The sequence below is a fragment of the Mytilus galloprovincialis genome, chromosome 9 (genome assembly GCF_965363235.1).
Source record: "Mytilus galloprovincialis chromosome 9, xbMytGall1.hap1.1, whole genome shotgun sequence".
Lineage (NCBI taxonomy): Eukaryota > Metazoa > Mollusca > Bivalvia > Mytilida > Mytilidae > Mytilus > Mytilus galloprovincialis.
Genome location: NC_134846.1, coordinates 51,473,515 through 51,499,461, shown reverse-complemented (window position 1 = coordinate 51,499,461; position 25,947 = coordinate 51,473,515). Strand labels below are relative to the sequence as shown.

The 25,947-nt window shown below is 32.0% G+C and overlaps 1 protein-coding gene and 1 long non-coding RNA gene across 2 annotated transcripts; both read left to right on the top strand.

Annotated features, from left to right (window-relative positions):
• Positions 1 to 13: 13 nt before the first annotated feature.
• Positions 14 to 9,178, top strand: LOC143045234 (MAPK regulated corepressor interacting protein 2-like). The gene is made up of 6 exons (XM_076217592.1): positions 14 to 167; positions 283 to 361; positions 2,208 to 2,335; positions 3,930 to 3,980; positions 6,827 to 6,877; positions 8,952 to 9,178. Exons 1-6 carry the CDS (start codon positions 116 to 118, stop codon positions 9,017 to 9,019), a joined length of 429 nt encoding a protein of 142 aa, XP_076073707.1. The 5' UTR covers positions 14 to 115; the 3' UTR covers positions 9,020 to 9,178.
• Positions 9,179 to 20,841: 11,663 nt separating this feature from the next.
• LOC143045232 (uncharacterized) lies at positions 20,842 to 25,139 on the top strand. Its single transcript, XR_012968912.1, has 3 exons — positions 20,842 to 20,932; positions 24,363 to 24,606; positions 25,074 to 25,139. It is a non-coding gene; the product is annotated as an uncharacterized LOC143045232 (long non-coding RNA).
• Positions 25,140 to 25,947: the final 808 nt, after the last annotated feature.

Here is a 25,947-nt window from a genome sequence, read left to right as displayed (position 1 = left end):
GTCGACAGTCTCATTCGAGTTATTTCTAGAATTAAGATAGAAATTTAAACTAAAAAGTAGAAAGTTCTCGAATTAACTTTCATTTGCGCAGCAAGTTGCGCGATATGATAAGGGGATGTATGCATTGTCAAGAGGACCAAGTAAAATAGCTTCTAGCACAAGGAGAGGTAATATTTTCTGCTTTTTTGTGTGTTTGTTGGAATGTTTCATCGTCATGTTATACGCCATTTTAAAGAAAAAAATCTGTAGAATCGTTTTAAAGAGGTTTTATTAACGTTACAGGTCCTCCGAAAGCGATAGACAACCTTGAAATAAAGGACGTAGAAAATCAGCAAAAGGGGACTGGTGCATTGACTATGAGGTAAGAAAATGTTCTGGTAGGGCTAAAATGTATGGTACAGTGTAAAACAGCTGTTAAATCTAACTGTCATTGAAAAATGCATGTGTTGTTATGAAACACGTGTTTGTACAGGATTATTGACTGGAAGGATTAATGACCTTAAGACGATTAATTTCTTATCATGTGACTTCTTATAACGGAAAAACAACAACATTGACAATGTCACTACTTTTGGTTGTATTTTAAAATTCATATTAAAATCTAAACTTGCAGTATTAGTTTCTCATTTTATTGTTCTGATGCAATGAAAACAATTAAGGTCAACAAAAATATGAAGGATTGAAAACAATTGTTTATCTTTGATATATCACTTCTAGAAAACCTAAAACCTCAGTATAGTCCTTATAAACAAAATAAACGTTTTTAAAGGCTATTTTCATTGTTTTCTGTGATGTTTTCCTGCAGTAATAACAATAATACATTTTGGGCTTAACCTCACAGTATCCGATAAGCTGCGCAACCATAGCTCATACTTCAATCTTCATATTCGTAGGTCTTTATGCTAGTTTTTGACGGAAGCAGGACAAATCGCCCCACTGGCAAAACGCCCCACACCTTATTGCCTGACTTTTTCACCAACTCGCCCCACTATTAAAAAAATTTCAAAAAATCGCCCCAACATGCCCAACCTGGTTAACCAACTTGGCCCACTTTTTAAAAAAATCGCCTCACTTGTGAAAAGAGTTAAATCCAGTTAATTTTTCCCATGTCAACTCGCCCCACTTATTGAAAAAAGGAAAAATCTACTTCTATATTATGTAATTTTCAGGTCTACCAACTAGCCGCACTTAAATGAAAACTTATTTTGATTTTTGTAATCTACACAGAATACAAAAAAAAACAAACCGAAATTTATTAAACTTTTTTAACATTCTTAAAATATAATTGCAAATACATTTTTGTATCATTATTGGAGAATAACTTTATACTTGTAAGCTTAGTTATTTGTATAACAATTGAAAAGAAACCTGTTAATTGTATCATAATCATACTATTGATGCGTGATTAACATTTATATATAACTTTATTGCAAAGACAGAGTTTTTAACAGCAATTTGATTTTATAGCACTTCACTTTGGTGTTCAAAGGTATTGACGTGGACAGGGACAAAGATATACAACGGGATTGCATCTTTTTTATAAGTGGTTTATCTATTTGTCATGAGTGGGGCCAGTTGACAGACCGTATTTCAGCGGGATTTTAACCCTTTTCATAAGGGGAGCATCTTATCATAACTATTTGCAATGGGAGTTTACCCTTTTCATAAGTGGGGCGAGTTGGTAAACAAGAGTGGGGTGTTTTTTAGAAAGTGGGGCGATTAGGTGTGGGGCGATTTGCCAGTGGGGCGATTTGTCATGGATTCGTTTTTGACATTTAGCTATATATAGTAGACCACTGGGACAACTATGCAAGAGTTACAAAAGTAGATCACAGTAAAAATCAGGAAACCGGTTATAGAGATTATTGTGACTTCACTTATGTACTAGATTAATATATAAGTAATTACAGGGGGGTAGGACGGGTCCTGATCCCGAAATCCCGGTCTTAAAAACACGAAATCCTGAGGTCCCAAATTTAAATAAATTAAAATCCTGACATCCCGAAATTCGAAAATCCTGAAAAATCCCAAAAGGGTCAATCCTGAAATCCCGAGCTTAAAAAAACCCGATCCCAAAGTCCTGATAAAGGTCCTATCCCCCTCTATTACATGACAGCTGAAAATATTCACATATTGTGTAATTACTTGTACAAAGAAGACTATACAAATTGATATGTACATCATACTACATGTATTTAATCTTTTAGCTCTCCAAAACCTACGTTCAATCATCATCAAATGAATGGTAGAAGATCTGGTTACAATAAACAAAATCCACCACCTGTACAAGAAGCTTTTCCTCAACACGAAGAGATAGTCAAATTTCTTACTGATGGTAAAATTTTATTTTGTAATTTTAATTTAAAAAATGAAGTTAAGGAAAAGCTACATTCATGACATTTCGGTGTATTCTTAACAATATGATAAATATGTATGACATGAATGATGGCCTTTGTACTGTTTTGTACTGTATTTTAAAAACCTGAAAATGTACATTTAAAAACTTGAGTTTAGGTTTGGGGTCATGATTTTTTGGTGACACCACAATGTCAAGGAAAAATATGTTGGTCATTTTCAAGAATATTTTGACCAAATAAAATAGAATAAGTTTTGCCAGCAATTACAATGTGTATAATGAGGAGGTAAATGTGGGCAAAATTAAGACAAATATTAATTGGTTGGATTATTTCCCTTGGCTGTTGTAGAAAATTAATGCAGGCAAAGTGTATTTTTCATCACACTAGCTGCCAGTTATTATAAACAGGGATAACCCTTAACAGACATCATGGACATACATTTTTGTTTTACCCAACTAGATTTTTTTTTTTCATTTCCAATCTTAAATGTATAAAGTTTACCTCATTCTTATTTTATGAAACGTAATAACACAATGCTAAGAACAAATATTTGAATTCGGTAATTGAGTCACTTATTGTTAAGAGTTATGTCCCTTTAGATGCATAGAATTGCATTTTTTTGTTTGTTACCACCAGTCAGGGGACTTACTGAAATAAGTGATTTTTAAATCACTTAATTTAGTAGCAAATTTGAAGTTTTGTCACAAATTGTGATTTTGTAGTTTTACCAAAATTTTAAACACATAGGTTTAAATAACATCTTTTCATTTATAAAATTGGAAAAAATGAACTTTTTGCTTCTTTTATGTAGCAAGGTTTATGCCTTTGATGCTATCGTTTATCTGCAAATTCTATTTTAGTTGAAAAAATGCTATAATAATGGCTTTACATAATGAACTGATACTTTCTTAACAGATTTTTCTCAGCAGTGGTAGTATTTTTCCTGTAAAGTTCAAGGTTTCATCTTTCAGATTATGTAATAAAATTCTACTGTTCGCGATAAAAATTTCACTGTTAAAAAAAAAGTGTTTTCGGGGGTGTTGAAATTAGTGGGGGTTATTAAAATAATGATACTTAAATAAGTGATTTTTGGGAAGGAAATTGAGGTATGAGACTTAAACAAGTGATTTTAATGTCATTATCCTAGATTCAGTACAAGGTCATCACCTGAAATGACCTGGTCAGCCTAGACAACACAGATGTTAGTTCTGATAATTTTAGAAACAAAATTAGTCCCTGGATCATTAGTATTCTATATTTAAAGCTATAATAAAATTTAATCACTTCTTCTAGTGATTAATTTGTACTACTTAAATAGGTGATTATTAAAGAAAGACAACTCTTACTTCCAATCTTTATGGAAATAATGTTACTTAAATCAGTGATTTAGAAAATCACTCATTTAAGTAAGTCCCCTGACTGAACACACACTGACCGAAATGCCCTCCGACGAAAAAAACCCATCATGAATGTTCAGAATTTTCCATACTGGTTCTCCTGTACTATTTGCAGATGTTTCTAGCATGTCTAGTCAAACTAACATCTATTTAATATTATCTGTTTTTTTTACAGCTTGGAGTAAAGTCAGCAGTGAATTAGAATCAAAAAAGAATTTTAGAGAAGGTAAGAAGCTTACAATACAACAGTCATATCATTCTATTCATGAGTCATGTGTTAGTTGTACAAAAAGATTACATGAATAGAGCGCATAGTCATCAGTCGGGGGACTTATTGAAATAAGTGATTTTTAAATCACTTATTTAAGTAGCAAATTCGAAGTTTTGTCACAAATTGTGGTTTTGTAGTTTTACCAAAATTTTAAACACATAGGTTTAGATAATGTCTTTTCAATAGTAAAATTTTAAAAAATGTACTTTTTGCTTCTTTTAAGCAGCAAGGTTTATGCATTTGATGCAATCATTTAGCTGCAAATTCCATTTTAGTTGAAAAATGCTATAAAAATGGCTTTACATAATGAACTGATACTTTCTTCACAGATCTGACTTTTCCCAGCAGTGGGAGTATTTTTCCTGTAAAATTCAAGGTTTCATCTTATAGATTATCATACCTGCCAACTTTCACGATTTAGGCGTGTACTACACGATTTTGACCCTTTGTCACGATTGCACGATCGTGTTCCTGAAAAACCCTCTAAAACACGATTTGGTGAAAATTTACACGAAAAATATTGTTGTTCCCGATTTTGAACTGTGTCCAATGGAGGAAAATCGTGTTCAGCCAATCAAATTGTGCGTTTCTCATGATCAAATTAATCATCCAATCAAAAACGTTTTCTCTCAAGATTGTTTTAACATGCTAGATATTGAACTTGTGTTGTATTCCTCTGTTTGTTGGTCAGAATTGTAAAAACGTGAACATGGCAAATGATTTTTCAACTGCAAGGAGGTTCTTACACTGAATAAGAATAAAAGCATGGCTGATTGACAAACTTCAATGATGCAGTACTACCATGAATATAATAAATAGTAGTTTATTCACTAATTTATTGACATAACATGTACACTTACTGTAACATAATTTTATTTATGTATTCAATCATTTAAAGGATAATGTACTCTTCATTATTTTCCACATGGAACCCCCCCCCCCCCCCCCACATCAACATGAGGAATCCCTTAAATGAGGGACAACCCTTAGTCAAGGGGTCACTCTTGTAAAAATTAAATAGGAAAATGTAGATTTGTTAACTTAGAAATGGGAAATTCTGACATTATATTTGGAACAGCTTTTCTAAATGAAGAGTCCTATTATTTTGAATAATAAAGAAGATATAAGGCCAAGAACATATCAAAATTCTTGGACATGTGTTGACCATATAATACCAGATAGACAATGATAGATCATAAGCTGTACAGTTCTTTGGGAAAAGTTTCTTCAAATAATATGAATGTTCATTTGTACTTAAAAAGTGGTTTTTAATGTCCTAACATTGAGGGGGGATCCCTATGTGTTGTTCCCAACCTGATAAAAGTCCTTCTTTGTGTATAATTTTAAATTGGAAAAGTCAACAACTATTTAGTATCCTTACACATGAAAATAATTCCTGGTCTTACAGCTACATGTTCATATTTTCTGCTGATATAATAACTAGAATCATGCAAATAAACTTAAAAAAAGGGATGTAAGCTCATCTTACAAATCATGCAAAAATGACACTTTTTCGCGCAAAATAGTCGTCGCAAAGAATTTTAAACTTTGAAATTGTTGTCACGCGCTGAAACCCCCATGGGCATTTTCAAAAGTTGGCAGGTATGCATTATGTTATAAAATTCTACTGTTCGCGATAAAAAATTCACTGTTCGGGGTGTTGAAATTAGTGGGGGTTATTAAAATAATGATACTGAAAGAAGTGATTTTTTTTGGAAGGAAATTGAGGTATGATACTTAAACAAGTGATTTTTATGTCATTATCCTCTATTTGGTACAAGGTCATCACCTGACATGACCAGGTCATCCTATCAACACAGATGTTGGTTCTGATAATTTTAGCAACATAATTAGTCCCTGGATCATTAGTATTCTATATTTAAAGCTACAATAAAATTAAATCACTTAGTCTAGTGATTAATTTGTACTACTTAAATAGGTGTTTATTAAAGAAAGACAACTCTTACTTCCAACCTTTTGTAGATGTTTTTCCATGTTTAAAGTTTTCTTAAATGTTACTTGGTGTTCTCCCCACATTCAATTTCATCCCATTACTATCCATGTACAATGATGTAAATACAAATTTTGTAATACATGTCAATGCATGTATAACCTTGTTTCAAGCAATTATAAGAAGACATAATAATTGGTGGTTCAGTGATTGAAGTAGATAATCTACTGTATCACAGTCACTATCACTATCCTGTGTGAACGCAGGTTGTGTGTTTGAAACTGGTACATGGCAGGTGTTTTGGACACGAATTTAATTCACCTGGGCTCTCGGTCATAAAACTTTACTCAGTACTCTCGAGTACAAAATAATTGCTCAAAACACAAAATCCTGTATTTTGATTGGTTGATTCTTGAGTCTGAGTACAAAAATTGTGCTCGAAATCTTTATGATCGCAAGGCTAGGATTGTCAGTTGTAAAGTTAAAGATTATGATTCTCTCCAACGACTGCAGCTTCTTCCACCCATAAAAACTGATATAGAATAGTGCTAAAAGTGGCATTAAATACCATCAATCAATTCATCAAGAAAGTTATAGTACCAAATTCATTACACAAGCTATAAGAAAATCATTTCAGATAGGATCACATTACATGTACCTAGATATTTATTGTTTGATCTTTATCACACAATCACAAATAAATAAAAAAAAAATACATTTCATGTAAGTTTTGGTCTTAATTGTCAACTGAAAGTGCTGCTTTAATAATATTAAACTTCACATTGACCAGTCTGTTGGATACAATCTTGTTGATGATAGAAATAAATAATTGTTTTTGTACATGTTGTAGGTGGTCCAATTGTTTACAGAGACAAAGATCCAAATAATCCTGTTTTGAGAAGTAAGTAGCAAAGATTGATATTCTATAAGCATGATTAGATTTTTTTTCTGAATGTGAGAATGGTTGACGAAAGAAAAAGTGCATTTTTTTTTTACCAGAGAATGCTTTGTGAATGTCAGAAGAAAGATGTATCTACATATTTTAGTTGTGATCTAAGCACATTTAACAATATTTAAGTTCAATAATTATTTATATAGTTCATTTATATTAGTTACCCATTTTCAAATATCAATAGCTCACCCAGGGGTGTGGAAATATTTGTTGTGAGCACTTGTCCCTGGGCAAGTAAAACTGTAAATTTTACTTGCCCGGAAAAAAAGTTACTTGCCCTGATGGTCCCAATAAATATTGTAGTATTTTATTGTTAGCTAATATATGATTCTTAGCACAGTTTTGCATCCCAAACAAATCAGTGAAATCAATTGGTTTATATGTGTAAAAATTTAGGAATGTTGGAAATGGGTTTATAACATCAATGGGACAGAAACTCAAAAGCAAACCAACTAAATGAAATGACATGTAAAGGACAAGTTTGCAGCATTGTTTTTTTAATAAAAATTATAGCCAGTAGGTACACTACAGATACTAAATTTAGAGGACAGTGAGTGAAGAAATGGAAACTAAATAATAAATCAACTAATTATTTCTATCAACTGACACTCTTGGTTTTTTCTTGGTAGTTGAACACTTTTCTTTACCACTTAGACAACACATTATGTTCCCTTTGATCTATAAATAAGACAAAAACAAAACTTATTATCTGAATTTCTTTCCAAGGGGTTATCCGATATTCACGATGTCTGATATTCTCGCTTCCTTTTTTTTTGTTGATATACACCTTGACCATCTCCGTTTGCGTTTCATGCTTTCAACTTGACTCGTCATTTTTTTTGTCTTGCTTGCCCGATGTTTTATTTTAAAGTATTCATCAATCTGAATCTCGATTCAAAATCTTAAGAATTGACACTTCCGGTGAATAGTGGATAACACATAATCGACGATCTGGGGTCAATGGACAAAGCCAATGCAATATTACGCGACTCGGGTTTGCATACTTATTTTTCACTCATTTTGGTAATCGATCTATTTCTGGAGTTATGTAATATTTGTCGTCATGAACATTGATGTTTATACTTAAATACATGTTTTTACTCGCTGATTATTAGTTTCTTTTACATAAATTAAACATCTTTATACGTTTTGAAATTAATCCTATATTTTTGCTGAATTTGAACATTGTCTTGTATATTATTTTACTTGTGACAACCAAGACAAAAATAATTACTTGTCCGGGTGTTAAAATGTACGAGTCGGGCGAGTCGGGCGAGTCGAGCATAGCATTTCCACACCCCTGTCACCTTGAGATGTACCAAAAAAATGTAGTGTATGCTGTTGGTCATTGTCTGCAATTTGTAACATTTTTTTTTTTTAACCACTTCAACAATTGTAACCACAAAAAAAATACTAAATACCATACATTCTATCCCTATTGAACATGAATTCCATTGATGTTGCAAAAACTTAATGGTAATGCAAGTTATTGACCTCTCTATAAGATAGCTACCTGTAATAATAAGATGATATGGTATTAGTGCCAATGAGACAACTCACCATCCAAGTCGCAATGTATAGAAAGTTAACATTTATAGGTCCACGTCAAAAGTACAGTCTTTCAACACATAGGCTTGGCTCACATCAAACACCAAGCTCTATTGGGCCCCCAAATAACTAGTGTAAAACAATTCAAACAGGAAAACCATCTATCAAATCTATATACAAAAACGAGAAACGAACACCAATGAACCACACAAACAAATGACAATCACTGAACAACACCTATTATAGAATTAAAGTTTCATTTAGTAAATACAGTCATACAAGATTCCTGTCATATGTACAATGTATACATGTAATAAATAGTGATCAATAGTTTTGGACAAACAACATTGTTTAAAGAATGGTCTTGTTGAAAGGAGTGAATAACTCATTAATGATATTCAATTCAAACATTGTTGTATTTGGTGATGTCAAATTTAAAAATTAATTATTCTTTATATATTGTTTTTTCTTCAAGATTTTAAACCTTTTGATCTGGAGTCCTATTGGGGACAAAGAACATATGAGAAGATAACAAGCAGTTGATACAGCCTTATTATTTTAACTTTGCCATAGTTCTTTCATGTTAGTGTTGTACTGATTTTGTTGTTTTTTTATGACTGAGAAAGTCTGTCTGTTAGATGAATGAGTAAATGTTTTTGAGAGATGAATTTTTTATTTGTAATTAAAGAATGCAATTTTTTATTATGAGTTCTGTCTTTTTTTTGTACCCAAGTCACCCAGGCAAAAGCAGTTCTTGTGCTTTGTCCATTATTTTCTTTATTTCACTAGAAAACCAGTAGAAGACTAAGTTCAGTATAAATTTATCAATGTTGGTTTATTCATCCTGACGCTGGTGATATATGCAGGTGGATGTTATTAGGTCTTCAACGTTTATCACTATATGACGTCAGTTAACTGTGAAACGCAATTTTATATAGAGATGAGCAGAGCTGAGTGATGCAGACAGCGAGTCAACCTATAAAAATAGTGATCTTCGAATAAACCCAAATTTTGTTTTTACTCGAGCAGACACTATAAAAAAAGATATTTTCTGAAAACAGCAGAGCTTTTTTTTTTCAAGTTAAGATTTACTGTGACTTTTCTGTTTTGTACAGCAGGACATACAATTTGTACATTCCATATTGGAAGGTTGAGGTTTAATTGTTTGATTAAGAGGTTCATTTGGTATCACCGACTTCACCAACATTTTATTCATTACACTACACTTAAAACCAATCTGATCAAACAAAAGTTTTCCTATTAAATTAAATGATTGTTTCAGAAATCTATATTTACTCGTGTAAAGCCTTCTTTTGGAATGAGAAAGATAGATATGCTAGAAATACTTGAGGTATAATCAGATGATTGAAGCATTTAATTTTCTACTTGTATTCATATGGACACCAATTGCCTCCCTTTGACAGCAGACACGTTATTGTACTGAAATGATTCACAATTTATGACCAAACTCAGTAAGTACCTGTCTGAATTGCATTTAATTTATAGATTCAACAACACTTATCGTTATTTTGGTGATATTTGTTATTTGTATAATCAAGAATTTCCTAGATATATTGCCGAAATTTGACCAAAGGAACAAAATTAAAATAAATCAAATATAAACAGTAATAACTGTCCTTTCCTAGGTACAAGTATTTAAATTTGACACAGGACACTATACAAAAATTACGGCAAAAGGGAGGATTTTGTATCCGGATTGTTAATTTTACTTTTTTGAATAAGACCATCTTACGGTATTTATATATTACAATAGATGCGCAATGCCCCTCTCTGTAGTGACATCTTTGATTCCAATAAGCGTTATAGATCCATGTTTGACTAGTAAACTATTGGATAACACATCTGAAAATTTTCGGTGATATTGTTAGATATTAGAAACAGATTCGATCCGGGTAAACTTCTGAAGGTTACTAATTTTACACTGTAATTACATCTTTGAATATTATTTATTTTTATACGACCGCAAAAATTGAAAGTTTTTTGGTCGTATATTGGTATCACGTTGGCGTCGTCGTCTGTGTCGTCCTCGTTGTCGTCGTCCGAATACTTTTAGTTTTCGCACTCTAACTTTAGTAAAAGTGAATAGAAATCTATGAAATTTTAACACAAGGTTTATGACCACAAAAGGAAGGTTGGGATTGATTTTGGGAGTTCTGGTCCCAACATTTTAGGAATTAGGGGCCAAAAAGGGCCCAAATAAGCATTTTCTTGGTTTTTGGACTATAACTTTAGTTTAAGTAAATAGAAATCTATGAAATTTTGACACAAGGTTTATGACCACAAAAGGAAGGTTGGGATTGATTTTGGGAGTTTTGGTTCCAACAGTTTAGGAATTAAGGGCCAAAAAAGGGCCCAAATAAGCATTATTATTGGTTTTCACACAATAACTTTAGTATAAGTAAATAGAAATCAATGAAATTTAAACACAAGGTTTATGACCACAAAAGGAAGGTTGGGATTGATTTTGGGAGTTGAGGTCCCAACAGTTTAGGATGTAGGGGCCAAAAAGGGGCCCAAATAAGCATTATTCTTGGTTTTCGCACCATAACTTTAGTATAAGTAAATAGAAATCTATGAAATTTAAACACAAGGTTTATGACCATAAAAGGAAGGTTTGGTTTGATTTTGGGAGTTTTGGTCCCAACAGTTTAGGAATAAGGGGCCCAAAGGGTCCAAAATTGAACTTTGTTTGATTTCATCAAAAATTGAATGATTTGGGTTCTTTGATATGCCGAATCTAACTGTGTATGTAGATTTTTAATTTTTGGTCCTGTTTTCAAATTGGCCTACATTAAGGTCCAAAGGGTCCAAAATTAAACTTAGTTTGATTTTAAGAAAAATTGAATCCTTGGAGTTCTTTGATATGCTGAATCTAAAAATGTACTTAGATTTTTGATTATTGGCCCAGTTTTCAAGTTGGTCTAAATTAAATTTTGTTTGATTTCATCAAAAATTGAATAATTGGGGTTCTTTTGATATGCCAAATCTAACTGTGTATGTAGATTCTTAATTTTTGGTCCCATTTTCAAATTGGTCTACATTAAAGTCCAGAGGGTCCAAAATTAAACTAAGTTTGATTTTAACAAAAATTGAATTCTTGGGCTTTTTTGATATGCTGAATCTAAACATGTACTTAGATGTTTTATTATGGACCCAGTTTTCAAGTTGGTTCAAATCAGGATCCAAAATTATTATATTAAGTATTGTGCAATAGCAAGAAATTTTCAATTGCACAGTATTGCGCAATAGCAAGAAATCTTCAATTGCACAGTATTGTGCAATAGCAAATATTTTCAATTGCACAGTATTGCGCAATAGCAAGAAATATCTAATTGCACAATATTGAGCAATAGCAATTGGAAATTTTCAATTGGAATTATCTTTCTTTGTCCAGAATAGTAGTTGAATCAACTTAAATCATTGCAATATACAAAAGTCTTCACGACGAACTTTTAAATCTACAGGCCCGGAGCTCAAGTTTTGAAAATTTTTAGTTAGATTCTGTTGGCCTGTAGATATGATTTTTACAGGCCTGAGAGCAATTTTACTAGCCTGGGCTGCCTGGGCTGCCACTCAGCATGAAGACTGTGTAACAATGTATATTCACTTTTACTACCAACTGATAAATTAAAACAATCTTTACCATTCAGTGATAACAAGCACTTTATTTTACATTTTAATATTTTATGATGTACTTAATTGAGTATTAGAAATTTGAATTGAGATCAGTTTTGGAAAAAGGGAAAGGGGGGATGTGAGAAAAAAAAAATGGGGGGGGGGGGTTAAATTTTTTCTCATTTCAGATTTCATAAATAAAAAGAAAATTTCTTCAAACATTTTTTTGAGAGGATTAATATTCAACAGCATAGTGAATTGCTCAAAGGCAAAAAAAATATTTTAAGTTCATTAGACCACATTCATTCTGTGTCAGAAACCTATGCTGTGTCAGCTATTTAATCACAATCCAAATTTAGAGCTGAATCCAGCTTGAATGTTGTGTCCATACTTGCCCCAACCGTTCAGGGTTCAACCTCTGCGGTCGTATAAAGCTGCGCCCTGCGGAGCATCTGGTTGTAATATATCTAAACCATACCAAATCTTATAGTTATACACACATACACAGTACTACATCTTCTTAATATAATATGCGTATTTTGCAACAGAATATCAAATTGCTATCCCCTACTATTATTTCCAGTTTTGGGTGTTAGTTTCTAGTATATATAAGATCGAAGGACAGCAGGTGTGACATCACATTATCATTTCAATCATGGGATACATTTATATGAATATGTATGAAATATCAAAATGAATATACACCAAGAGGATGTTGTACACTGATTTCATGATTCATTATTCTTGATCACGTTTCAGGTTTAAGATATTGCCGTATCTGCTCCTTTATACATTTTACCAGATGTCAACAAAGATCGTATCAAGATATGAAACAATCTATGCGTAAACATAAGATGTGGTATGATTGAAAATGAGACCGCTATCCACAAAAGATCAAATAACTTAAAAGTCATGCAGACTCGGAGCATGATAGAACTTAATTTCACTGATTTCTTATTAGCGATCATGGTTTAGTAGTCATTATAAGATCTTATAATAATATGACAACACAACTACAGTTTGGCTGGTAAATTTAACTATGATGAGCGTCTTTGATTGACAATGAAATATTGAACTCAGTGAACTTGTCTTAAATAAAGGCAACAGTAGTATACCGCTGTTCAAATCTCATAAATCCATGGACAAAAAACAAAATCGGGGTAACAAACTAAAACTGAGGGAAACGCATTAAATATAAGAGAACAACGACACAAAATTAAAATGTAATACACACAGAAACCGACTAAGCATTAGACAAAATCCTATGAGAATAACAAATATAACATCAAAACCAAATACATGAATTTGGGATAGATAAGTACCGTGACACGTCTTATAGTAATGTGAATTGTTAAATGTGTCAAATGTTACTTATCTGTTAAAACTTATAAGTGATCTTTATCTATAGACAAGATGGGATTCATTTACGCAGTTCTTTTTGCTGGATTGTATATAACAGGTAAAAATGATACGATACATTATCTAAATACAAATCAACATTATCTCAGCTATGTATTTTCATCCATGCAATCATGTCCAACTCTATCAAGCACGCAAAAACAAATGTTTTAAACAGTATTTGGGTCATGAAACATATTTCAGAGAACGTTTGAATACTTTTGGCAGGTTGAACATTTATATCTATGGTACCTTTAAACTTGCTCAAGTATTAGTGAATTAAAGTCCTTAATGTAGATTCATAAACATTTGTATAGAATTTACATACAATTGAATAAAAACTAAGTCAGAATTATCTACAACGACCCATTTCTCTTCATCCAGTTAATTAGGCTACTAGTATATATGTTTCTTCAAATTGATATGTTACTACCATATAGAGAGAGGATTATACAACAAAAATGATGCCAGTGACCTTATTTTATATCAAGGAAATGGAAAACAAATATTGTATAAAACTAAATTCAGTAAAAAATCTCCCATTGACTTTAATGCTTATCTGTGTCTTGAATAAATTTATACCTGATTTACCTTTAAAAATTAGACGCTTTCAAATATTATTCACAAAAGTACAAATTTAGCCCTGTAATCTTTTGCAACAATAAAAACATAGGGTCATGCGGCATTTTTAGGCATTTACATGGGCTTGTTTACAAACACTATAGATTATCACTCAATTCCTTTACCAACATTACTTTTCAATCCTGTAGTAATACAAATTAGTACATTCATCATTCATTTTCCTATTTTTAAAACTCTTGTTTTGATCCATCTATCAAAATATATTTATTACAAACATTATTTACCAATTAGATGGTTTCGACTACATAAGACTCATCAGCATGATAATGATAATCTTGACTTGGTCATGGAAAACCATCCCTTTCATTGGTCATGGTTTACCATGTTATCCCTAACTGATCAGTGTCCACGGTGGGTATGGTTGTCCTGCGAGAGAACGTACTGTGCTGGTGATTCGGTCCTGACGGGTGCTGGTGATCAATGAAAAAATGTAAACAAAGACGAAAATGATGATTTTTGACGTTTTCACTCATAAAAAATGGAAGAAAACAGTTGAGATTTTTCAATTTCGTTTCTTATGGATTCATATATAAACCATTAAAAAATTGATTCTCTAAACTGTTTCAGTAAGCGTAACACAAAAATGCTCATTTTCAGAAAATCTCGAACTGAAAAAATAAAACAAAAATGCTCATAGAGTCCGCTTTCTATACCGCAATCCACACGACAAAACAATTTTGTGAAAAAACATTGCAATTTCTTAAAATTTAGCATTTTCTCAATTTATGCATGTCCTGATACTGTGCTGGTGGGTCCTGTCATTGTGCTGGTGGGTCCTGATACGGTGCTGGTGATTTTGGATAAGAAGTTGGTCATATTTGAAACAAATGTTACAAAATCAATAAAATTGGGCAGATAATTGTTGCCAACAGGATCTATGACTCCTATTTTAGCTCTTGTGCATCCATTTGGCTGTTTAATATGTGTTTTCAAATGATCTTAACTTGTATTACATAATAACATAAAAGGGCAACATCTTTCGTCCAATATCAGATAACAAGATATAGTATCTAAAATAACTTAAAAATTCCACAATACTATATAATTCATTTTATGTGTCAATTTGTTCGAAAAAAGTCGAAAAGAAGAGAGTTTAAGTTAATGTCATGATTATCTGTCGCTTTCTAGATCTATGCTTAGCATTTATTTCAGATGACATGGACTCCTCACCCTGATGACCCTGCTGCCTTTCATAACTTCATCCGTATACATATATTAATAGATAAACGAAAGGCTGCAACTGGTATTTTTGTATTTAAAATGATTCGTTGTAACGAGAATATTTGTGGTGAATGGAAACTGTGAGGGTCAAAATCTTAAATTGCTTATAAATGTTGCTGGACCTAGTTTCGTTATCTGATCCGAATTTTCTGAAATGTGCAAGGTAGATAGACATTTTGATTTGTTTACTCGGTAATGAACCCTTGTGTTGATCCCATGGTAAACATAACAAAAATCTCTGTACAAAGGTCTCTGAATTTTCTACAAAAATAGTGATTTAATTTTCACTAAATTCTCTTTTTTCTACTAAATACAATAATGAACTATAATAAATAATAATGCTTTGCAAGAAGTTTCCCCTTGATATATGCACATTTCGTAATTGACATTGTCATAAACCGTACACGAAAAGATAAAATATTGATATAAGTACTTAATTTGCATCTTTGAACCCCCACCCCGGCTTGTTTTTTAGGAGCCTGGGGTGTCTAAAAATGGTCGATTACAGACAGCCGAGTACGCATTTTACTTTCCAGGCGTGTTTATGTTTTTTAGATATAAATTAAGGCTACATTTTAATATAATAATTCTATGAATTCACAATATAAAAAAATGCAGAAAAAAAATGAATGAAGTGAAATATCTTAGTAAGGAGTCATAACTACAGAGATGGTGTGTTTGACACACAAAACTTAAAAGCTTAGTGATATTACCAATATTAAAATAAAAGTGTATTTTAGTTGGGTATTTTTTCCATTTACTCATTTTCAATTATAATCAAGGCACATTTGATTTTTATTCATGAAAAATATTTAAATATAGAAAAGTAGGACACATTGTTCACTTCCTACCCCGTAATTCTTTATCAAAAATATTTATTTTGAAATGAAAAAGCTAAGAAATCTTAGGGTTTTTAGTGTTTTCTAGGTTATCTCGTCTTCATTCGCTGACATATTCTAGCTTGCCCTTTCATAAAATAGTGATTTTTTTAGTGTTTTATCGAATTTTCGAAAAACAAATACCTGATAACCGCTTAGACAAAAAAAAATATGTTGGAAAAATCTTACAGCAAGTGATTCTTAATAGCTATAGCCTCGGTCACACCTTACCGGATAGCTCGAACGGACGCCTAACGGATAAAAAAAAGTTATCCGTTGACAAAATTTGTATCTGTTGGGAGTCCGTTGGTGTACTAACGAACATGTAACGAATGCCAAACGGACACACAACGGACACTGAACGTACGTGAAACGGATACGTACCGGACAGAATGGACGTCGAACGTACATCCAACGGACGAGTACCGGATAAAACAGACACCGCTATGGAAGCGTAACGGATAAAACGGATGAACAAAATAATCTGAAAATAAAAGGCAATAAACCATCTAAAAATTAAAGGCAATAAACCATGAGAAATTTCAATTGGCATTTGTCCATTTTACATCCGGTAGTCATCCGTTTTATCCGTTATCCTTCCGTTAATATCCGTTTTACATCCGTTTTATCCGTTAGGCGTCCGGTAGACATCCGTTGGTGAATTGGTCTACCGGATCTCCAACGGATGCATAACGGATACGTAACGGATACAAAACGGACGAGTACCGTACAAAACGGATGCCTAACGGACGTTCAACGGACATTTTATCCGTTGGACGTCCGTTCAAAGTTTGAACATGCTCAAAATTTTCCACCGGACAGAACGGACGTCAACGGATAAAACGGACGCTTAACGGACATGCAACGGATATGGACGGACGCCTAACGGATAAGAACGGACGTCCAACGGACATGAACGGATTGAGAAAAAGTTATCCGTTAGGCGTCCGTTCGAGCTATCCGCGGGTAAGGTGTGACCAAGGCTAATATAAGATACATTTTTCTTTTACAATCCACCTTTTAAATTTTACGGGAAACTATTCCAAGCTTTCACTGTAACCTCGCTCTAACTTATCCCCCTCCCTCCCCCACCCTCCCCCCCAAAAAACACCAAACAAACAAACCCGCAATACTATTGTCATTCTTATAGTCAACACTCAATTGTTCACAAACAAATGTGTTTTAAGCTGCTAAAGACATGATTCAAACGCTCAGAAAGTGCTTTGTTCTATATTTATGCAAAACCTTTCACATTTTTATTTTATGGGTTATTGTTGAAGGTCGTACGATGACGTATGGTTGTTAACACATACTTCCTTTGGTTTCTTATGGAAATTTGTCCATTGACAACAAACATACCACATCATCTACATTATATTAAGTATTGTATAAATTACAACGTATTTTGGTGATCTTGCAAAATGATCGTAATCCCGAAAATCGTAAACATATTTTCTTATCTTAAAAGGGGGCAAGAAGGGTTCCATTAACAGGATTTATATCTCAATAAATAAGATTACAGTTAATTTCATTTTTTTTTTTTAAATAGGGGTATTTTTTCTCTCATAATAACAGTAAACAGATTCACAACAATGTCAATTTCAAGAAAGCAGACAACAGCTAATTAGTCAACAACAGTACAGCATCAATGCTGAAGGACGCCTCCGGGTGCGGGAATTTCTCGCTACATTGAAGACCTGTTGGTGACCCTCTGCTGTTGTTTTTTATTTGGTCGGGTTGTTGTCTCTTTGACACATTCCCCATTTCCATTCTCAATTTTATCTTGAATATATGCCACTTTTAACTAAAATATAAAAGCACAGAACCAGGACATAGGAGCACAGAACCAGGACCGTTTTTCTTATCACCAGCACAGCGTCAGGACAATTCCGTTTAACGAACTTGCACGACTTTTGCAATATAATATTGTTGTAATATACTTTGCATGGTACTTATGACACATCAGAGAAAAATTAAGCAACAAAACAGTCGTTTTATTGCCGTTCTGATACAATGTAAACAAACCCACCAGCACAGAATCAGGACCCACCAGCACCCGTCAGGACCAAATCACCAGCACAGTACGTTCTCTCGCAGGACAACCATACCCACCGTGAGTGTCGCTCAGATCAAAATAGTTATAAAGCCAAACAAGTACAAAGTTGACGAGCGTTGAGGACAAGAACCCAGACACATTATTTATGAAAGTGCTTCACATTTTTTCACTTCTTGGCCTTATATGCTATCTTCACGACATGGGATTTGCAAATTGTCGAAGGACGAAAAAGTAAAACCACAAAAATACTGAACTCAGAGGAAAATCCAATCGGAAAGTCCATAATCACATGGCAATGACAAAACACATCAAAAACGAATGGACAAGAACTGTCATATTCCTGACTTGGTACAGGCATTACAAAATGTAGAAAATGGTAGATTAAACCTGGTTTTATAGCGCTAACCCTCTCACTTGATGACAGTCTAGGCAAATTCCGTTATATTTACAATGATGCTTAAACTAAACTGCTAAACAGACATAAATGAATAAAATAGTTAAAATGTTGGTACAGCAGTCATCATCGTGTAACAATTTTAAAAGGAACAATTTAACAGAACACAAACACATCTATCTACAAACACATTCATTGATTCGCGTGTCTGACGTCATAAAATTTTATACGTCACATATATTTGTCGTTCAGTGTATACATGGTATAAACAAACAATTTTTAAATTTCACATGGGCAATGTTAGCATACAGAAAGTATGTAAGAATTAATTTGAGAAATAGACCGAGATTTAAAACAGTGACAAATTGTTGTTCACATCTTTGTTCAGCTGACAGTTGTAGTATTGGCATTTATACCACTTATCTTTATTTTAATATAGAGTTATCTCCCGTAATATATAAAATGCCTCAAAATGTTATTAATTCAGAATATAAGGAAAGTTATATTACATAATTGATTATGTATACGTCCATTTATTTGACACTTAAGTTAGTTCTATTATTTTGAAATATCATATAAGTTGTCCTGCTCACCCATGATGATAAACTATTTTTGAAAATAGGTAACATCTATTATAGTGTACCAGTAATCAAAGATGAATACACCATATTCTTCTGTGTTCATTTCAATATCTTATTGACGTCAAATATACATCACAAATGATCATCATTTTTGTTCATCATTAGGATATAAATATTTTTTGTAATGACTACAGGAATTTAAGTATTTTTGTAATTTAAGGGCTCAGAAACTCTTCAAACTGATTCTAACTCCATCATGCAAAGATGAATTAAAGTTAAATTGGCTGGTCCTTTATGTTCCTTTGGTCACAAATCCCTGAGGTATTCAACTATTTATACATCGTTGGCATATGTCTGGTTATTCAACGATGTTTAATTTCGATACATTAAAAATTTGTCCAATATTAACAGACCTCAGACACAAAGACTTTTTTTCCACAAGATGCTATAACAAATATACTTGGTAAAAAAATATAAAATATTCTGAACTACCCATTTTCAGTATTTTCAAAATCTATAATTCTATAAAGTTAATTGAAGCATTATAAAAACTCATGATCTGCTGTATTTTTTTTTATATAAAAAAATAAAATATATAAAAAAAATGATATCTTCCTAATCAGCATCAGTTAGTTTTCTAAATTGATTTGTTTTATTATCATAGTTTTTCATAACCAACTATACGGTATGGGGTTTTCTTATGGTTGAATGTCATACTGTTGCTTATCATTGCTCATTACATCAACTTCATTATAAATTTGGTGGATAGTTGAGACTCATTGGCAATCATACCACTTTTCTTTATTTTTATATAATGTTCAGCGCGATTTGAGACCTAGGTAATAAATGTTTACATGTATAGCAATTTGTTATATATTTACAGTAACAGAAGGATGCATTGATGGCTAGGTTCAACATAATGACATGTGTTATTTTTTGAGCCACGATAAAGCGACATGGTATGAGGCATTGGTGAGTTATTCCTCAGTGGAAAACTGATTATTCTGAAAGATAACAAGAATAAGTTTAAAACGGTCTGTTGAATTATTTTAGGGATACAAAGCCCTAAAAAAAGTCACGTTTAATTTACATTTCAATGTTTTTGTCCGGTTTGTTTTGAATGGTATATCTTGTTTCAAACGATTTATGCATGTCTAGCTAATTTACATGCACCGTTCTAATTATAAAAATATTATTTTTTTTGTCTCGTCAATTTGTAATAATAAAAAGAAAGCATACATGTTTATTCCCAGTAGCTACAACTATTTAAGGTGCTACACTGACCTGTAAAATTAATGTCCATATGTTATATCAGTTACCAAAAAATCTATAATATTGACTCCACCAATTAAAACTGTCCGCCACGAAATAGCCTAAATGCGGTGCTAAAAAGTGGCGTTAAAACACCAAAAATCAAATCAAATTATAAAAATTATAGTGTAATGTGTAATTCCGACCTATACGCATTGTTGAGTAGAAAAACAATACGCATAGTTGAGTAGAAAAACAATATATTCACTGAAATATAAATGTGTTTTTTTTATATCGCAACGATAGCTGTATGCTCGTCTGTGTATGGGACATTGGCAGAACCATCGTCGGCGGACGTGCAAAATTTCTAAGTAAGTCAAATTTTAAGGAATACGTCATGTAAGTACTCTCTTTTTATTTCAGTCAATATTATGTCTACTTATTATAATAAGGGACTTCCTAGAGTATCGTTTAAGCGGTTACAGTTTTCCTATTTTTAAAAGTGGGCATCCCACTGAACCAAATAATTATAGAGGCATTACCATTTCTAGTTGCCTGTCAAAGTTTTTTAACTCTATTTTAAATTCCAGATTTGAAAAGTTTTTACAACTTAATTGTATCATTTCAGATGAACAAATTGGATTAAGACCAGGTTGTAGAACATCAGATCATATTTTTAAATTAAAGATTATTCTTGATAAATATTTAAATAAATCAAAAATGATATATGCCTGTTTTATTGATCTTAGAAAGGCATTTGATTCTGTCCTACACCCTGCACTCTTATTCAAATTGATAAAAGGATGGGTGGGTGGAAAGTTTTTATCCTTACTGAAATCCATGTATAGCAATATAGAACTTAGAGTTAAATTAGATAATTCTTCACTCTCAGAGTTTTTTTTCATCTAGTGTTGGTGTGTTCCAGGGGGACAATCTTAGTCCAAGTCTTTTTAATGTATTTTTTAATGACATAACTAAGTTATTTGACACTTCATGTTGTCCTGTATCACTTGGATGCAGATTTATTATTGTTTATTGTTTATTGTATGCAGATGATTTACTTCTTGTATCAGAATCAGCTGAAGGGTTACAGAATTGTATTAACAAGGTTTATAACTATTGTGAAAATTGGGGGCTTGAAATAAATTATGATAAATCTAAAGTGATGATATTTAACAAAAGTGGACGAATGATATCTAGAAAATTTTATATAAACGACAAGAGTATTGAGTCTGTTTATCAATATAAATATTTGGGTGTTCTATTTAGTTTGAATGGGAGTTTCAAACGTGCCCTCAATGACCTAAATTCTAGAGGTCAGAAGGCATTTTTTAAATTGACTAATATATTTAAAAATACTCCGTGTGACATTCAAAATTTTACATTTATATGATCATACTGTAAAACCAGTTGTACTGTATGCTTCTGAAATTTTAAGCATGTTTGACACCAGAAAATGTAATAAATATAACAGTGAAAATATATTTGACCAGATTTTTAATACTGTACCAATTGAAAAGATCAATCTTAATATGTGCAGATATTTGCTGAAAGTAAATAGAAAAACATGTAAACTGGCACTGTATGTTGAGCTAGGCCGTTTTCCATTATATATTGATATCATTATGTCAATGGTTAGATTACATAATGATAAACCTAAAGATGCTTTACTGTCAGAAGCATTAGCTGAAAATATTACTATGATAAATAATAACCAACAATGTTGGCTTAGTTGTATTAAATGTATTTTGAATGAATGTGGATTGTCACACTTTTATAAGAATCCAAAATCTATTAAAAATAATTTTTTGTTAGTATTAAAAAAGTGTCTTCAGTGTAAATTTGAAAAACAGTCTCAGCAATTACAAACTAGTGATAAGTTGAGAACATATAGATTATATATAAGAATATTTTTAAATTTGAAAAATATTTATCTGTTGTAAATAATAATAATGATAGAGTAAGTATGACCAGGTTCAGAACCACCAGTCATAAACTTCATATTGAAATTGGTAGATACACTATACCAAAAACTCTTTTAGATAACAGGATTTGTAAGACCTGTAATATAAATTTGGTTGAAGATGAGTTACATTTTTTTTTATTAAATTGTCAAAATTTTTCTCATTTACGGAAGGAGTTAATATACAACTGTTTAAATAAAAACATTACTAATTCCAGTATTGATTCTCAGGTTATGTGGTTGTTAAGTAATGAAGACACTGATGTATGTAAAAGTATAGCTAAGTACATAAACATGTGTTTTTTACTTAGAATATAAGTGTGAAATTTTTTGTTTGCTGCTTATACTAGTAATATAAAATGATTACTTATATTTTTTACACTAGAGTTACTCCCCTTGGAACACATATACCTTGATACTTGTGTAGTATTAATTTTAGTTAAGATGTTTAAATGTTATTCTTTGTTGTATCTATGCTATCCAAAGGGGGGGGGGGGTAACTTTCTATTATTGGGTATACGGGGATGTGCCAAAAATATGGGTCATAATTTTGCAAGATTTTATATAAAAATGACCCTCCTTTTTAATGACATCCTATATTAAAATTAAATTTACGTTTGATAATTGTATATTGATTTGGGATATGATCTACATATATATAAATATGCTATTGATATGTGCACCAAATGATGTCAATTCATATATAAAAACTTAAGGGTAGCTGGTATATTTATGAATTATGAGTGATGATGAGTTAGTGCTTATATAAGCATGGGTCATATTTTAAATATTGTATATAAGTATAGGTCATTCTTTCTTAAATATTTATATAACTATAGGTACTGAATTTCAGTGAAGGTTATATTAAAATGGGTACGTTTTTTGAGGCAAAAATGGCACACCCCTACCAAAAAAATATCGAAGTTACCCCCCCCCCCCTTCCCCCGTGATGCTATCAATGATTATGTTCATAATTGAGCTTTCTTTAATAAAAATATTTCGTATTTCGTATTTAATTTGATTGATGAAAAAAGTAACAAGGATTGATTAAGATTTAATTTCATTAAATGTAAATTTACTGCACCAGATGCGCATAACAACAATAAGTGTCTCTTCAATGACGATCAAGGTCAAAATATTAAAAAAAAATCGAAAATATAATGGAAACGTCGAGGTTAAACTAAAAAGGTCATAAATTATAGTAAAATCCGGACGAAGAAATAGGACCATTACTTGAGAAGTATTTATTCCTTGATGTCCAATATATCATAGCAGAAAATTATGATATAGATGTATAACTCTTTATCAATCTGTAACGATTCGATGAATTTGAATTTAAACAGCATATATACTATTTAAGAATTGAATGCTTCTTTTGTAACTTTATTGGGGTGTAAAAGCGTTGACCGAGGTACATTTTCTAAAAATGTGCGCCCGGTCAACGCTTTTACAACCCTATGAAGTTACAAAAAGAAGCATTCAATACTTATAATTACATTTTTTAGCTAGTAGGCACATGTTAAAACACGAATTTGCATCAATTTTTTATTTAATTCACCTGTGCACTTTATTGTTGGACCTCGTGTTATCATAAATGATAAGTTTTATTGAGTAATGCAATTACTTAATTGAATAACACGTGATGCACAGTTAGCCAATCGGAATAACGAATTATAATGAAACATACATCTAATGTAATTATTACAGGATAGTAACATGTGGTAACAGCTGACCTTTCAATATGTAGTTTTCATGTTTTCGAATCGTCTGCACGTGTTTGTCCTGAAAATTCATGACATACGTGACATATCAGTCAGTGAACGTTAAACAAATAATTATCAATCAATTGCTGTATTTATATTTCAGTTCCACGGCAACATTTCCAATATTGGATCGGAATATCTGATGTGTTTAAGGAATCACGTTGGCTGTTCATTTCAGCTCAACAAAGTGTATTTACAACATTCTGGTACCCCGGAGAGCCAAATAACAAGATTCCATCCAGTTTAGATAACACAGACGAAGATTGTGTTCTGTTCAACTGGGATGGCAAAGGATCATGGAACGACTACTCGTGTACATCACGTTACTTGTTTACCTGTCAGAAAGAGTAAGATGTTGTCTATAAAATGGAATAAAGGCGACTGTCATACAAGTGATAGGTTTAGCTAGATATAAAACCAGGTTAAATCCACCATAAAAAATGCCTGTACAATATCCGGAATATGACAATTGTTGCCCATTCGTTTGATATGTTTCAGCTTTTGATTTTGCCATTTTTTTTTAGAGACTTTTCGTTTTGAATTTTCCTCGGAGTATAGTATTTTTGTGATTTTACTTTTGATGAAACGATTTTTGTTCTCATTCGAAAGGCAGAAACAAAAGAGACAATAAGGAAGTTTTTGAATTAGCAAAATTAAGTTCCTAAATGATGAGAATGTTTCAATATAGATAATTTAACATTAAAAAAATATGAAAAAAAATTACTATATGCAGAATTAAAAATGTCACTTGACGTATCTTCTTAGGAGTTACATACTATTCCATACTCTCAAATAGTTTTTAATTATATTTCAGGGATGCAGATGTAAATGTGATTGGTTAAAAGCTAAGAAGAAATGAAAAATAAAGTATATTCTTAAACGTTGTTGTTTTATTTTAATTAATTTGTTAGGGTTGTAATATATTGTTCACTCTTGTAAATCATACATTGGTAAAACCACGACTATGCAATGTATTAAGTAACTACAGTTTTTAATTTTGTATACATACCAATCTAAATTGGTCATAGATAATGCTCTTAGAAATAGAATGAAATTCAAAACAGTGTGGCTGTGGCCATTGATTGACACATTAAATTCATCCATTGACTGGGACAATTTAGGTGAACGATTGTATGTAACGACCACTGCTCACTATTTACTTTTTAAAGACACTTAAACTATGGGGTCACCAAAGGTTCTCAACCTTAATAAAGTAATTCGAAAAATTAATCAGAAATAACACGATGTTTTGATTTATATCAATTATATAAATCAAAACATAAAGGTTATTCCTGATTAATTTTTCGATTTTTTTTATAATTAAAGGCGTTAAGAAACCTTTGGTGACCCCACAGTTTAAATGTCTATCGTAGGTACGTCGTGAACAGTGGTCGTTACAGACAAACGTTCACATAAATTGTCCCAGTCAATGGATGAATTTAACAGGTCGAGAACTCTAGATTTTCTGACGTCAGAATATATTTGCATAGTAATTTCCAAAACACAAGGCCAATATGGCCTTGAAAAACTGACCAATCGACTCAATGAACTACAATGCATTGTGGGCTACTACGAGTAAATTACTACTTAAAACACGTGGAATTAGTGGGAAAACAGTCAATTAATATATTGTCTGGGACTCTCATTACCAAAGTTTTTATTCTGCAAATATATTTAATGTAAAATAT

What these genes read in the sequence shown, in the direction of transcription:
- LOC143045234 (XM_076217592.1), top strand. Translation starts at nt 116, where the DNA reads ATGTATGCATTGTCAAGAGGACCAAGTAAAATAGCTTCTAGCACAAGG. An exon ending in AAAAAAGAATTTTAGAGAAG is followed by an intron (nt 3,981 to 6,826) that starts GTAAGAAGCTTA and finishes TACATGTTGTAG; the next exon opens with GTGGTCCAATTGTTTACAGA. An exon ending in AAATAATCCTGTTTTGAGAA is followed by an intron (nt 6,878 to 8,951) that starts GTAAGTAGCAAA and finishes TTTTTCTTCAAG; the next exon opens with ATTTTAAACCTTTTGATCTG.